Source organism: Brachyhypopomus gauderio, chromosome 14 (genome assembly GCF_052324685.1).
Source record: "Brachyhypopomus gauderio isolate BG-103 chromosome 14, BGAUD_0.2, whole genome shotgun sequence".
In the NCBI taxonomy this organism is placed as follows: domain Eukaryota; kingdom Metazoa; phylum Chordata; class Actinopteri; order Gymnotiformes; family Hypopomidae; genus Brachyhypopomus; species Brachyhypopomus gauderio.
In genome coordinates, this window is record NC_135224.1 from 2,176,564 (window position 1) to 2,192,832 (window position 16,269).

Below are 16,269 nucleotides of genomic sequence, written 5' to 3' on the forward strand. Positions count from 1 at the left end.
ATGGAGCTGTGCTAACCTGGCTCAGTCTCTGTCACCATGCCAACCGCCTCCTGGGAGTGTACATATTCCTTCAGGTCCCCTGGAAGAGGCGGGACCATCTGCTGCTTCCGTCGCCGCTGGTAACGCACCAGTTCCTTCTCCAGATCATCACCTACAGCCACACACCCAACATGGCAAACACCCAACACGGCAAACACCCAACACGGCAAACACCCAACATGGCAAACACCCAACATGGCAAACACCCAACACGCCACACACCCAACATGGCAAACACCCAACACAGCCACACACCACCACCCAACACAGCAAACACACCACCATCCAAAACAGCAAACACACCACCATCCAATACACCCAACACACCCAACACAGCAAACAAACAACCACCCAACAGACCCAACACAACAAATATACAACCACCCAACACAGCCAATTTGGCAACCACACACAACACGCAAACACACCCAACACAGCAAATGTACAAACACACGCTTCAGAACCTCTTCAGCGACTTGGACACAAGCTAGTATTTCAAATATTTTGGACAAAAAAACCCAGTAAAGCCCTGTATCATGGAGAATCAGGTCAACACCAGTAAAGCCCTGTCTCACAGAGAATTATGTCAACCCAAGTGAAACCCTATCTCACAGAGAATTAGGTCAACACAAGTGAAACCCTGTCTCATGGAGAATTAGGTCAACACAAGTGAAACCCTGTCTCATGGAGAATTAGGTCAACACAAGTGAAACCCTGTCTCATGGAGAATCAGGTCATCAACACCACTGAAACCCTGTCTCATGGAGAATCAGGTCAACATGATGTTGAAAAGGAAGTTTTGTTGTAATGTGTGGTGAAGTAATGGATAAAATAAGGCATTCTGGGAGTTAGAGTACTGCACAGTGGTTTAACTTTATTATTTTATGAAGTATTTAAAAATGTGGACTGGCTTACCCAGTAGTTTCAAAGTAAAAGACTACTACACTGATATTTAAAATATCTTTTGAGGTGTTTAATCTATATAGGTGACCTAGAGAGCTGTTTAAAACACAGACTGTCATAGCAAGGTGTTTGCAAGATAGACTGACCTAGCAAGGTGTTTACAAGGTAGACTGACAGAGCAAGGTGTTTACAAGGTACACTGATAAAAAGAGGTGTTTAAGAAGCAGACTGGTCTAGTAATGTGTTTATAAGGAGGACTAACTTAGCGATGTGTTTATAAGGCAGACTGACGTAGTGAAGTGTTTACGAGGCAGACTGACCTAGTGAGGTTTTTTACGAGGTGCACTGATGTAGTGAGGTGTTTACGAGGCAGACTGACCTAACAAGGTGTTTACGAGGTGCACTGACGTAGTGAGGTGTTTACGAGGCAGACTGACCTAGCGAGGTGTTTATGAGGTGCACTGACGTAGTGAGGTGTTTACAAGGAGCACTGACCTAGCAAGGGTTTTTACGAGGTGCACTGACCTAGCGAGGTGTTGTACGAGGTGCACTGACCTAGCAAGGTGTTGTACGAGGTGTACTAACGTAGTGAGGTGTTTACGAAGTGCACTGACGTATAGAGGTGTTTACGAGGTGCACTGACGTATAGAGGTGTTTACGATGTGCACTGACGTAGTGAGGTGTTTACGAGGTACACTGACCTAGCGAGGTGTTTACGAGGTGCGCTGACGTATAGAGGTGTTTACGAGGTGCACTGACGTATAGAGGTGTTTACGAGGTGCACTGACGTATAGAGGTGTTTTACGAGGTGCACTGACGTATAGAGGTGTTTACGAGGTGCACTGACGTAGTGAGGTGTTTACGAGGTGCACTGACGTAGTGAGGTGTTTAGGAGGTGCACTGACGTAGTGAGGTGTTTAGGAGGTGCACTGACGTAGTGAGGTGTTTACGAGGTACACTGACCTAGCGAGGTGTTTACGAGGTGCGCTGACGTATAGAGGTGTTTACGAGGTGCACTGACGTATAGAGGTGTTTTACGAGGTGCACTGACGTAGTGAGGTGTTTTACGAGGTGCACTGACGTAGTGAGGTGTTTACGAGGTGCACTGACGTAGTGAGGTGTTTTACGAGGTGCACTGACGTAGTGAGGTGTTTTACAAGGTGCACTGACGTAGTGGGGTGTTTACGAGGTACACTGACCTAGCGAGGTGTTGCTGAAGTGGGAGGCCAGCACAGCGACCTTCCCTGTGATGAGCTCATAGCTGATCTCCTTCAGGAACTCGCTGGTGCTGAGCATGCCCTCTGCCAGCGCCCTCGCCTGGTGTTTCCCTGGCAGTGCAGGACAGAGACGCGTCTAAAGCTGGACACAAAATGCTGACGCTCCTTCAGAACAGATTCTACAACTGTCTGGCAAAAACTTTTTTATTATTAACAGACATGACAAAATCTCAAACATGGTGAGTGAGTGTTCCTCACCCAACACCATCACGCAGAAGTCATAGGCTCCGCCCACAGTGGCGTGGATGATGAGGACGTAGCGGGGCAGCACCTGCTGCTGCAGGGTGGGTGGAGCTTCACTAAGCGAGCGCAGCGTCTCCGAGATGCCCTCCCCCAAGGAGGTGTGGCTCACCAGCACCTGTATGTTGCCCCCGGAGACGCTGGCCTCCACGCGGGCCAGCCAGGGCAGCTGAGCAGGCGTCACGGGCGACGGAGACGAAAGGGGCGGGGCTGCGGCTCCACACAGGACCGCCTTCAGCATCATCTGTTCAAACTCCTCCCTCAGAGGGATCTGCTCGGCACCTGGACACCCCACACACACACACACACACACACACACACACACACACACACACACACACACACATCTATCTGTCTTTCTACAGTATAATATACATTAAAGAAACTCAGAGAGGGCATATATAGGTAAATCATGGTGCGTGTGGTGTATTAGAGTGGTGAGTCTTACCCAGACGGGCGAGGTACTGCAGGGTGAGCAGTATCATCGTCTCTGTGGAGGGCAGCTGGAGAGCAGACAGCCCCAGAGCAGACAAGCTCGTCTCATTCAGCTGGCTGCAGTTGTAGCAGCTCGCCAGCAGGGGGCTCACTACCATGTCACTCACATTGCCAAAGAAGTATGGTAAAGCCCCCCGACCTACAGAGGTAACGCAGAAAGATAGTCAGTTTTACACACACACACTCACACACACTCACACACTCACACACACACACACACACACACACACACACACAAAATAATAATGGGTTGACTGGCCTTAGAAACGTTTTTATGTCTGGTTGCTGGGATGACTATCTGGATGGGTTCTAAATGTGGTTCTAAAGGTTCTAGACAGGGTTCTAAAGGTTCAACACAGGGTTCTTACTTTGACTCGTCAAGTTCCAGAATGTTTCTCACCAATGAGGATGACGGGGCGGACCCCGGAAGTGTGGAGCAGGTTGTCGGGGACGATGACGGTCTCTCCGGCGGTAATGGCCTGGGGCTGTATGATGCCCGACACGGCCTGCTGACCAGGAGAGGGCAGCAGAGAGCCTGCACCCGAAAAATCACACAAAACCAACAGATGAAGATCTACAAATCTACAGCTAGACAGGAAGAAGACAGACAGATGGAACTAATAAAGATCTATGATTTTTATCTATGAGAAATTGTCGGTCTTAAAGACCCCAGGTGGAGAAAGTATGTCACCTGATCCACAGGGCAGCGGGCGGATGGCGGGCACAGGGACCGCCGTCACTGGTACGGGCACCACAGGTGACGGGTGCCAACTACGGTGCCGCTTCTTTGGTGGGCCGGATGCCATAGCTGAGGATGCTGGGAAAGTGAGTTCAAAACGTATTAAAATTGCAGTGCTAACAACCCCAATGTGAAGATTGGATGCGGCTATACACACACACTGCACACTAATAACTTATTAAACTTATTAATTAAAGAAATCTTTTATTACAGTTACTCTGTGGAATTTCGGTTTTAAAAGTAGCCGTATAATGACATCAGGTTTACCTGGGCTATCTCCTTGTTCGATTGGCCGGTAACCATGTGTGGGTGTAGCTAGTGGGTTTGTGTGGGTTGGGCTTAGCAGAGTGGGCCGGCCTTCCATGTTCAAACTGTTGGCCAGACCATTAACCCGTAGAGCAGTTGGCACTAGGCGAACACACACACACACACACACACACACACACACACACACACACACACACACACACACACAAACATACATACACAAACACACACACACACACACACACACACACACACACACACAATCACACGATTGTGATATTCTGCATTAACGCACATATGAAAACATGAAACACACATTACCACACAGAAATCAAACAGGGAGGCATCAATTCTTCTGTCTTCCTTCGAGAACACTAGAGAGGAGCTTATTGATCACCAGAGAGGAGCTTATTGATCACCAATACCTTCCGAACTAGTGATATTGAACCTCACAAACATGTTATACCTATAGAATGTTTCTTGTGTGTGTTTACCAGTAACCCAACGCACAGACCAGACTTAAAAAGAGCAAATCTTCCCTTTTGGTATTAATGTGTGTGTGTGTGTGTGTGTGTGTGTGTGTGTGTGTGTGTGTGTGTACTGTGTGAATGATGGTTTGTGTACATAGTGGCATGTGTACATGATCTGTATGTGTGTGTGTACATCAATGTCTATATCTGTGTACACATCGATGCAAGTGTGTGTACAACAGTGTGTGTGTGGGTGTACATCAATGTGTGTACATTAATGTGTGTGTGTGCGTGCATTGATTTGTGTGCGTGTACATTGATGTGGGGGGGGGGTAAGGTGTGGTGCCTATTCATAATTATTCTTGGCTGTGTGGGGTGTTTTGGGGTAACTATAGGTAAGGTCTTGGCTGTGTGGGGTGTTTTGGGGTACCTATAGGTAAGGTCTTGGTTGTGTGGGGTGTTTTGGGATACCTATAGGTAAGGTCTTGGTTGTGTGGGGTGTTTTGGGATACCTATAGGTAAGGTCTTGGCTGTGTGGGGCGTGGTGGCCAGGGGCTTGAGGAAGCCACAATCTTGTCCAGGTTCGGGAGTTCCAAAGATGCCAGACGAAGAACTGGACTGTCCTCGAACAGGCGGAGAATCTACAAGGCACAGAAACACACTGGTGTTCAGCGTGGGCAGAGATCTTGGAGAAAGACACTAGAAGAGCCCTGTGACCCCAGAGTCACTATAGTCTTCCTGCATAATGAGCATGGCCTGATTCTTCAGATCACTATTAGCCCTCTACGTGTCGGTCTCAGTGTCTTCAGATGGGTCTGAAATGGGCTGTACTAATAATCAGACTCTCAAGAGTCTGATGTATCACTCACCAAAATTCCAAAACTAAGTCACTCTGTGCTACAAGCCACACTTTGTACTATGAATCAGTCACGGCTACAGTTACAAAACAGAATATTACACCTGAGAGACAGATATGGAGCTTTTTCAGTGTCACCAGAACCTGAACCTGAAACCATTATTATTCGAAAAAAGAGTCTGTGAAATTCATTGAGGTATGCAAAAATTCAAGTTGAAATTCAGGTTCAGGTCGAAATTCTGGTTAAGTAGGCTACTGCTAGTACACACAAAAAATCTGCCTTAGCAACACACTCGGCATGTAGTTAGTTATTTGTTTTATCATAGTTCATAGCATTTGGAGCTTCCAGCATTAATATTGTGAAATGATAAACATTCGAACCCTTTACATTAGAAAACAAATCCCGTTTGACAGGTTTAACATGTTGAACATGCTGCTAAATATTAGAGCCTTTACTTTCAAGTAAAAGGTCTAAAGGCGACTAGAGGGAGGATTTATACTTGTACTGGAGTAAGGTTTCACCTCGGGTATCTGTACTTTAACTCAAGTATGTGGTTTCAGTACTTCATCCACCACTACACACACACACACACACACACACACACACGCCTACCTGAGAGGGAGACAGAGGAGGGGCTGTGATCGTTTGTGCCTCCGTTCTCTTTACTACTGAGTGAGGATGAGGAACTGGGTTTGGATGAAGATGCACTCGAGAACTGCCTTGTCTTACAGTCTGGAAAAACAATGATCAACATCTATGCAAACCCCTCTGAGAAAAAGAGTCCATGGGTCTGTGTGGTGGAGTGTTGAGACTAGAGGAGCTAGATATGAAACTACATTGTATCTGTATCACGAGAGGTGTGAGTGTGTGTGTATGAGAGTGTGTGTGTGTGTGTGTGTGTGTGTGTGTGTGTGTGTGTGTGTGTGTGTGTGTGGCCAGGACCTTTCCAGCAGATGAGCGCTCCCCTGCAGAGTGCGCCCTGTGCGCTCTTCACCAGGTAGTACTTTAAGTGCTTCTGCTTCTTGGGCTGTGTGCTCAGTTTCAGGTTGATGTGGTTGGAGAACTCAGTGAAGTAGCGGAAACCCCTCTCTCCACAACCCACACAGCTCCCTGAAAACCCTACACACACACACACACACGGGTCACACACACAAATGGGTCTCTCCCTTAAAAAACACTGAACACTGTGCGTCTGAACTAGAGAACTGGTCAACAGCACACCCACCTAGAAGTGCGTTTTTCCCATTCTCGTCTGGAAGGAAGCGTTTGTCCACCGCACACACCAGGATGTGTTCAGGGATGCTGGGAGATTTGGCGCCCACCAGTTCAAACCCGGCTGGGACGTTGATGGACTCTGTTGCCATGGAGACCAGCCGGAGGTCCTTGCCAGCCTGGCAGAATCCTGTGAGCAGGAATGTGAGTGACCATGAGTCAGCATACAGTGACCATTACTGAGCACACACTGAGACCATGAGGTGTTGGTCGTAGGTATAGGTGTTGGTCGTAGGTATAGGTGTTGGTCATACGTATAGGTGTTGGTCATACGTATAGGTGTTGGTCATAGGTGTTGGTAGTAGGTGTAGGTGTTGGTAGTAGGTGTAGGTGTTGGTCATACGTATAGGTGTTGGTCATGCGTATAGGTGTTGGTCGTAGGTATAGGTGTTGGTCGTGCGTATAGGTGTTGGTCGTGCGTATAGGTGTTGGTCGTGCGTATAGGTGTTGGTCGTGCGTATAGGTGTTGGTCGTGCGTATAGGTGTTGGTCGTGCGTATAGGTGTTGGTCGTGCGTATAGGTGTTGGTCGTGCGTATAGGTGTTGGTCGTACGTATAGGTGTTGGTCGTACGTATAGGTGTTGGTCGTACGTATAGGTGTTGGTCGTACGTATAGGTGTTGGTCGTGCGTATAGGTGTTGGTCGTGCGTATAGGTGTTGGTCGTGCGTATAGGTGTTGGTCGTGCGTATAGGTGTTGGTCATGCGTATAGGTGTTGGTCATGCGTATAGGTGTTGGTCGTAGGTATAGGTGTTGGTCGTGGGTATAGGTGTTGGTCGTACGTATAGGTGTTGGTCGTGCGTATAGGTGTTGGTCGTGCGTATAGGTGTTGGTCGTAGGTATAGGTGTTGGTCGTAGGTATAGGTGTTGGTCATACGTATAGGTGTTGGTCATACGTATAGGTGTTGGTCATGCGTATAGGTGTTGGTCATGCGTATAGGTGTTGGTAGTAGGTATAGGTGTTGGTCGTACGTATAGGTGTTGGTCGTACGTATAGGTGTTGGTCATGCGTATAGGTGTTGGTCATACGTATAGGTGTTGGTCATACGTATAGGTGTTGGTCATACGTATAGGTGTTGGTCGTAGGTATAGGTGTTGGTCGTAGGTATAGGTGTTGGTCGTAGGTATAGGTGTTGGTCGTAGGTATAGGTGTTGGTCGTAGGTATAGGTGTTGGTCATGCGTATAGGTGTTGGTCATGCGTATAGGTGTTGGTCATGCGTATAGGTGTTGGTCGTACGTATAGGTGTTGGTCGTACGTATAGGTGTTGGTCGTACGTATAGGTGTTGGTCGTACGTATAGGTGTTGGTCGTACGTATAGGTGTTGGCCGTAGGTGTAGGTGTTGGCCGTAGGTATAGGTGTTGGCCGTAGGTATAGGTGTTGGCCGTAGGTATAGGTGTTGGCCGTAGGTATAGGTGTTGGTCGTAGGTATAGGTGTTGGTCGTAGGTATAGGTGTTGGTCGTAGGTATAGGTGTTGGTCGTAGGTATAGGTGTTGGCCGTAGGTATAGGTGTTGGCCGTAGGTATAGGTGTTGGCCGTAGGTATAGGTGTTGGCCGTAGGTATAGGTGTTGGTCGTAGGTATAGGTGTTGGTCATACGTATAGGTGTTGGTCATACGTATAGGTGTTGGTCATACGTATAGGTGTTGGTCATACGTATAGGTGTTGGTCATACGTATAGGTGTTGGTCATACGTATAGGTGTTGGTCATATGTATAGGTGTTGGTCATATGTATAGGTGTTTGATTTCTGTACCATCTAATGTGCAGCAGCCTTCAGGGGGCGGGCGCTGGAGGTAGGGCAGGGGAGGGCTGCTGATATCTGATTCGTCATCATCATCAATGTCTTCAAGGCCATTGGATGACTGGCAGTTCATCAGGACAACTGCTTCAGACCTGAGGCCCAAGTCCACTTTAGATTTAATGTCTGGAATAAAAAGAGAGAGATAGTAAAATACAAGTCACATGACCATGGACCATGGGTTGCTATGTGACTTCATAGCTCAAAGCTATGGAGTAATGTTTTAAATGTGACAACCTAAAGAGACTGTTTCATGCATCATAACCTAAAGACACTGTGTTGTATGTGACATCCATAAAGTGTTTCATAAATTTTTCATGGTGAACATTTTAAAGTTGTTTTTAGTTGGGTAATTAAAAAAAACAGCAGGAGGAACTAAAGTCATGAATCCATTGAGGAACTACAGAATGCCGTGATGCTAGTGTTACAGGCTTACTGAGATCGTCAGCCAAACAACTCCCTCCTCTCTCACACTGGATCTTACAGTAGAACCACTTATATGGACACACTCATATGGACACATGGAAAGCTGCTTGTAAAAGTGCTTTAAGAGGACTTTCTGCATGAATCTGGATAAACTGTACAAGGTGTACATGCCTATCATACAAGGTGCACATGCCTGTTGAATAAGGTGAACATGCCTATCGAACAAGGTGAACACGCCTGTCAAACAAGGTGAACACACTTGTCAAACAAGGTGAACACACTTGTTAAACAAGGTGAACACACCTGTAGAACAAAGTGAACATACCTGTAGAACAAAGTGAACATACCTGTAGAACAAAGTGAACATACCTGTGGAAGTCATATACAAGTTTCCCCTCCAGGTGAGCCATATAGAGGTGGGCTATGTCTAATGTACCATGTAATGTACAATGTACCATCTAATGTAATGTACTAATGCAGTGGTTCCCAAACTTTTTCTTCCGTGCCCCCCTTTAGTAGATGAGAATATTTTTGCCCCCCCACACACACAACCCCCCATATTGACACATGTGCACATGTTTTACTTCCAAGCTCCGCGCCCCCCCTGCAATAGCTCCGCGCCCCACCTAGGGGGCGCTCCCCTCACTTTGGGAACCACTATACCAGGCGTACTCAACTAAAACTGTCCGCGGTCCAATTTTGGCAGATACCTGTGACCTGAGGTCCGGTGCGGCGGGGGTGGCGAACGTAAGTTGTTGAGCGGGGGGGGGGGGGGGGGGGGGGTTGCGCGAACGGTGGAGGCGTTTATACTTTCGCGAGCGTCACTGCAGTGTTCTCCGCACCGATAGGCGTTTTGTCCGAAACGATATGTGGTAGAAACACCCCTCAAAACAGGGGAACATTTACCTGACCAATTTTAATGTTGCTATATGTTTCAGGTTTGAAAAGTGCTGGAATTTAGGGTAAAGTACTTTAAAATGCTTGAAATTGTAACTACTTGGTTTCACAACAAATATCTGTCTGACTGAATAGTTCTCTTGTATTAGGTTAACAAATACGAGCCTCTTGTAATTCCAGGACAAAACATGAGAGAATGTGAAGACGTGAAGATTGGGCGTTTTTTTTAAATAAACAACCATTAAATAATGTGATAAAAAGCGAATTATTTCGAGTATATGTATAAATATTTAACTTAATTATGTTTAACATGCTGGGAAATATTGAAATGGACCTTGAAAGTGACGTACAAGTGCTTGAATTCCACCTTATAAAGGTGTATGAACCCAGAAAACGTGACTTTGTTCATTGCGCTGAAGCGCGGCGCGAAGTTACAAAATTCGAGAGGTGCACGACCTCGCGAACCGACAGCGCGCGAGGCACTCGCGCACACGCGGAGCCACAGCGATTACGTCATTTTCGCCGCGCGGACCCTCGCGCCGCTCGCGAAGCGTCAACCAGGCAGGCTTGTTGTTGAGCGGGGGTGGCAAACGTACCACTCGTGACGTAGTGTTTTTTCAATAGCCCTGAAATAAATGCTCCGGTTTTGTTTTGGTCCGTATCCAGTTAATCAGGAATAAGATTGGGTCCGGACAGGACTGCGTTCGGGTCCGGATCCGGACCGCGGTCCGCCAGTTGAGTACCCCTGCACTATACTAATGTATCATGTTTTATTGATTCCATTTCATGCTAGAGTTTAATATGTATTCATATCACACAGTAACATATCACACATATCTAGCCGTTCTGATATTAACAGTCTGATATGAAAAATATTTGTTCTGATATTACAAATGTGCCATATTTTGTCAATTGTGATTTTTACACCCCAGTCGAAATTTGTCCTCCGCTTTTAACCCATCTGTGCAGTTAGAACACACACACACTAGTGATTACTAGGGGGCTGTGGATCACATGTGCCCAGAGCGGTGGGCAGCCCTAGCTCGGCGCCCGGGGAGCAGTTGGGGTTAGGTGCCTTGCTCAAGGGCACCTCAGTCATGGCCTCAGGTCTGGGAATCGAAACCACGACCCTCCGGTCCCAAGACCAGCTCCCTACCACAAGGCCATGACTGCCCTGTATTAGCAGTTGTTACCCAGGGCAACCGCTATAGTGACGCCATAGATGCTTCATGACACCAGAATGATGATGTAACTTCATCATCCAATCACGAGAGCCACCGTCCTGGGGTGGGTTTCCCGATAACGAACAATCTTAGAAAGTTACGAACAACTTTAAGAACGACGTAACTTTAAGAACGCCAAATTTACGAGTGTTTCCCAAAAGCCTTCGTAGTCTCCAAATTTACGAACGAGTTCTAAGTAGTTCTTAGTTGACTCTGCCTCTGCACTGGAAAAACTCTGCTAGTTGAAAACCGAACCACCGATTTACATACATTTTTTCATTATTACGACGCAAAAGTATCATTGGCAAAATGACAATCATAAAAACTAACAACTAATAAGTGTTGAAATTTCAAGTGTAAGAAAAAATGAGTAGAACATAAATTATTACCTTTGCAATTCTGACCGATCGTAGGCTTTTATCAAGGCTATAAATAGGGCACACAATTAACCTTTCACACGTTATTCAAAACCATGGCAAACAAGCAGAGAAAATGAAACTTTCTGTCGAGTGAACTGAGCCAAAAACAAAAGTATACTGTTTTCATTGGCTCGAGGAAGTTCATCAAATTCAGAAAAAACCAAAACAAAAATGGGACGATATTGCCAAGAATATCAGTGCATGTAGTGGAATTAAGAGATCAGACATGTGGCCTGACTTCTGTAGTCAAGTCAAAAATAAGGGGACAGGACCCAGAAAGGAAAAGGGCTAAGACTGGTGGAGGTCAAATGTCCACAAGTTCCCTTACTGTTGAGGAGGAGAAGGCACTGGGGATACTGGGCCCCACAGCTACTGAAGGGATACCAGGGGATTTGATACAGGAGCATATAGCTTCAGAGTGGATACCCACTGTCAGCTAGTACATGTCCACCATCAAATGCACCGTCCCTAGTCATCTGACACACTCCAGAATTGGCCCAGAATTGGCCCAGAAGAGGCCTTGGTGGTTGTGTATTACTTGTATATTCAAAGCAGAGAAGCCTTTACAGCAGATGTAGATGTAGGCTCAAGAGGCTGGGAGTGTGTATGGGGATCAACATGACGTCCACTGCACCAACAACTCCAGGAACTCACCTGTGGCATAAAATCGGAGGGCTGCCAGTGGAGCTAAAGGCAAAATTCTGCATTCAGGCGAACTACATGGCTTCGTGGATTACATCGTCTTAAATTATGTCTTCTATTCAAAGCCAATGCTCTTTAAAGAGCTGCCATGTTCATCACTCAAGAACAATTGCTAGCCTTAATCCAAGTTACTTATATGTGCTACAGATTAATCAGTCCATTTTATTGGTTAAGTTAAAACAAGCTTAATAGGCCAACTTGTATCCATTTCTTTGCAAAGAATACATTAATTGTGAAAGTCTGAAACGCTATTAACTGCCCGATGATGAACGGAGAGATTTAATTAAATATTGTGAACATATCAACTAATGCTAAATAATTCAAAGTAGTACATTTGATTTTTTTTTACACTTAATGTGGTATATGCGATGTAATTACTTCAAAAGAAAATAGGCTACTAGGCTAATTATACACAAACACAAATGTTGTAATGTCGTGTTTTTTTATCCTTATAAAAGTATATCCTTTTTGAGGTAGAACTGCACGTGAGCTTTGCGTTAAGAAGAACGAATGGGTCCGAAGACCGACGTAAGCTATTGAAGCGTTTCGGGAAACACTCGTAAATTTAAGAAAATTTCTAAGTACAAGGTTACAGGTTAGGAAGTACTTAGAGTTACGAACGTTTCGGGAAACGCACCCCTGGCCAGTACAGGTGGCCGATTCTGCCGTGACTCACCTTCCAGGTCAGGAGGGTACTGGTCGGGTTCCAGGTAGAGCTGTGTGAATATGGGCTGAGGGTCGGCACTGCTGGAACGCAGAGATGCCTCAATGGAGTTGTGCAGTGCCTCCTCGAACCGGGCCGACTTCAGCTGTCCGGCGTAAGAATTACCCATGACCTAAAACACACACACAAGGACAATCACCACAGCCGCTCACAGGAACATGGAGTCAAAACTACACATTGCACTTATTATCAAAACAATAAAAAACTACAATAGCTAATAGCTGATACTGATATTAGCATATGATGTGTGATCTGGTACTGATATTAGCATATGGTGCATGATCATGATGGGAATTTGTGTTATTGTTAAACTAAATGGTGTAACTTGAATGTAATCACAATTTAAGTTATAATATATTGACTGTATTGACTTTCCTCACATTGGTAATTGTGGAGATTTAACATATAATTCCAGTTAATTTTAATTCCACATTGTAATGCAAAAATGAACAAGTTCAAGGACACTTACACAAGACATCTTGTAAAGAAAACACCTGTCTCACCCACACCCTGTTTCACCCACACCCTGTCTCACCCACACCCTGTCTCACCCACACCCTGTCTCACCCACAGGGACAGATAATCTTTGTTCTCATACCTGGGCCTTATATTAACCCAACATGCATCATATTCAGAGCAGAGGGGTGGCGTGATGGTGGTACTATTCTGAAGGCTTTCACCTTAACTGACCCTTATAAACTGTGTTGTATATTGTAAGTTGTGAGTTGTTCGTCGTGAATTTGGATTACAGGAACTTTCGGACTATATAGCACTTTGGTCATCCGTAAGCCTAACATCGGTATTTTCAATAACAAAACATTTTATTCTGACACGTTGCTGAGCCAATACTGCAGCTCTCATGTTGAAGGCTCAGGACCTTAATTCCATGTGGCCAGAGCGTTGTTCCTGATCTTAGTCAGGTGCAGAGCCTCATTTCTTTTGAGCTGCATTGCACTCTGTCTCCTGGCAGTGTAGCTTAACTGTCAGACACAGCAGTAAACAAGAATGTCCTTGTGGAGTTCATCTCTATCTCTCCGCCTCCACCCTGCCACTGTTGTTAACATGACCCAAACACACTTACCAGACCTGCAAATGACTCGTGCTAGAGGGAGAGCTCGCATAATTCCAGCTCAATACGAACTACCTCATGGTGGCCACTAGGGGGAGAGCTCGCATAATTCCAGCTCAATACCAACTACCTCATGGTAGCCACAATAGGATGGGAGCATAATTGCAGCTCAATGCCAACTACCCTGTGGTGGCTTTCAGTGATTGGTCAGAATGTTCGCTTTTGGAGCTACGCCAATGGGTGGCTGGTCACACCATGTTTACAAAATGCTCCTGGTTTCTCTGGGACTAGTGACTAGAACTGAAATGTCCTGAAATCCACCTCCATCTGATCCACCACACACCCACCAGAACACCTGGGCTGGAGATACAGACTTGTAGAGACAGAGCCCCAGAGGCGAGAACCTGAGACTCCTTCAGGGCAACGCTGTCTTGGGCCCCACAGGGCCACACTCACTCAGCCTTTCTAAGACAGACAGCAAAGCTGATCGAGTCTGATCAGTGTAATATCAGCGCTCTGCCTGAGTCTGGCTAACGATACAATACTATCAATCATCATGTTCTTCTTTACCCTACATAATAGATTCACGGACCTTCTAATTGGCCAACATTAGAGCCATAATCATGGACACACACACGCGCACACACTGAATGTTGGAGGTTGAATACTTACTGTAGAAGGATCTCTCTCTATGTTTGAATGTTCTTCACTTTCTGTCCATCACTGGTCAGAGAGGAACTGTAGACATCTGACAACAGGCCATCACCAACCACTCACACCTGCACAGGTACAGTACATAATCACCCAGAATATTTACCCATATTAAACATTGACAAAATCTTCTCCAGGTACATGTTATAATAACCAACCAACAAACAAAAACATAGCCTACAATATTGGCCCTGGGTTACAGATTGCAGTTTTCTGTAGAGAGCAGAAGTGTGTGAGACGCGAAGTGTGTGAGACGCACTGGGAGATCATTGCTGTTTATAACACAACCATCTAAAACAGGTCCAGAGTACACAGGCCTCTGTCCACAAAGCACCAGCAAACTGGTCTGGTGGACTGGGAAGCGTCTAGAATGCTCCCTCTGTTCACACTGGCACTTCTGGCTTTCGGGCTTTTCATCTGGAACATTCTGAGGTCCACTACCAACAGAGAGCTGCTGCTTGATGGAGAATGTTAATGTTTGGTGAAAAATGTTGGCTTGCTGGGTGCAGATAGACCTGAAGTGCTATCTGAGATCGGCCGGTTGTTTAGATGGTGTACCAGATTGTGGAGGTCCTTGGTGTAGACTCTCCTTGATAACGGTGATGGATGGGGCTATAGGATCCAATGACCCCAGGGAGAATGTAGTAAAAGACTCCAGTAACCCTATCTCACACAGACAATAACCACTCAGTTTACTAATAGGTAAAAACCACACAGAGACGTCAGGGCCACAGTCAGGGGGTTTCGCTGCCCATGAGAAGATCACATTGGGTCCCAAAAACAGACCTAGAATTTACCTTAAAATCACTAAAGTAATTTTTATGACGCTCACATGCCCTTTGAATCATCCCAACTCCTCTACATCCTCTAGGATTTTTATTATAAATATTTTTTTTGTGTTGTGATGTCTGTGTATTTGTTTACTAGACTACTGCTTTATCACTAGTTACTCCGGTAAACAGACCTAATTGTAATAGACATAATTGTAATAGACCCAATTGTCATAGACTTTATCATAATAGACCGAATCATAATAGACAAACTATTCTGCTATTACAAATGACACTGTTGATCCAGCAACCTGCCTGTCATCAATCTGAGTGGCCACAGCACACGGCCCGTCAGGGTCCTGCTACCTGACAGGTACTATCAAGAGGGAGTTGATGATGAGGATCAAAACTGTGAACGTGATTACCAACGCTGCTGATGAGAAACAATAATTTTAACAAATAGATCTGAAATACTGGAAACAGGAAGATAAGACATTTTTGGGTAGCCAGCAGAATTAACCCTGAGCCTAAATGCCACCTGAGAGGGTGAGAGGGTGCAGGACTACGTCTGAAGGCTCCTGCCCTCTGGTCAAACCGCACCCTGCCCAACAGCTACAGCAGCACACTGAGGTGCTCAACCGCCTCCATGTTACCTTATGACATTATATCTTACGTCTGGACAGGTGTCCGGAGAGTCAAGAACTCAGTTCTCTGCTACACACACACACACACACACACACACACACACACACACCTGCATTTCCGTACACAGGTTTACATCAGAAGTTCACTGTCAAGCTCCTGATGATCTGAGTGAGGAGTGAAGATGTTCCTTCATGTTCCTTCATGTTCCTTCATGTGGGACCTGCTGTGTCTTCACCTAACACGCTGAGCGGTGCACAGCCATGTTCACTAAATCAAGAACAAATAAGTACTTAATTGAAGTAGTGACCTTTGACCTGGACAGAGTA

General features: G+C 45.9%; 1 protein-coding gene across 8 annotated transcripts in view; it reads right to left on the reverse strand.

Annotated features, from left to right (window-relative positions):
• The window catches only part of greb1l (GREB1 like retinoic acid receptor coactivator), a 58,320-nt gene that overhangs the window by 21,089 nt on the left and 20,962 nt on the right, over window positions 1-16,269 (reverse strand). For all 8 annotated transcript variants that reach the window (XM_076972453.1, XM_076972456.1, XM_076972457.1 and 5 more), the window contains 14 exons: window positions 14,490-14,596; window positions 12,701-12,860; window positions 8,313-8,483; window positions 6,513-6,689; window positions 6,230-6,406; window positions 5,900-6,019; window positions 4,943-5,071; window positions 3,961-4,101; window positions 3,646-3,771; window positions 3,355-3,489; window positions 2,908-3,093; window positions 2,418-2,741; window positions 2,142-2,270; window positions 17-151 (listed from right to left, as the gene is read on the reverse strand). In XM_076972453.1, coding sequence (XP_076828568.1) covers window positions 17-151; window positions 2,142-2,270; window positions 2,418-2,741; window positions 2,908-3,093; window positions 3,355-3,489; window positions 3,646-3,771; window positions 3,961-4,101; window positions 4,943-5,071; window positions 5,900-6,019; window positions 6,230-6,406; window positions 6,513-6,689; window positions 8,313-8,483; window positions 12,701-12,857 — 2,107 coding nt within the window. In that variant the 5' untranslated portion in view covers window positions 12,858-12,860; window positions 14,490-14,596. The remainder of the gene's footprint in view (window positions 1-16; window positions 152-2,141; window positions 2,271-2,417; window positions 2,742-2,907; window positions 3,094-3,354; window positions 3,490-3,645; window positions 3,772-3,960; window positions 4,102-4,942; window positions 5,072-5,899; window positions 6,020-6,229; window positions 6,407-6,512; window positions 6,690-8,312; window positions 8,484-12,700; window positions 12,861-14,489; window positions 14,597-16,269) is intronic.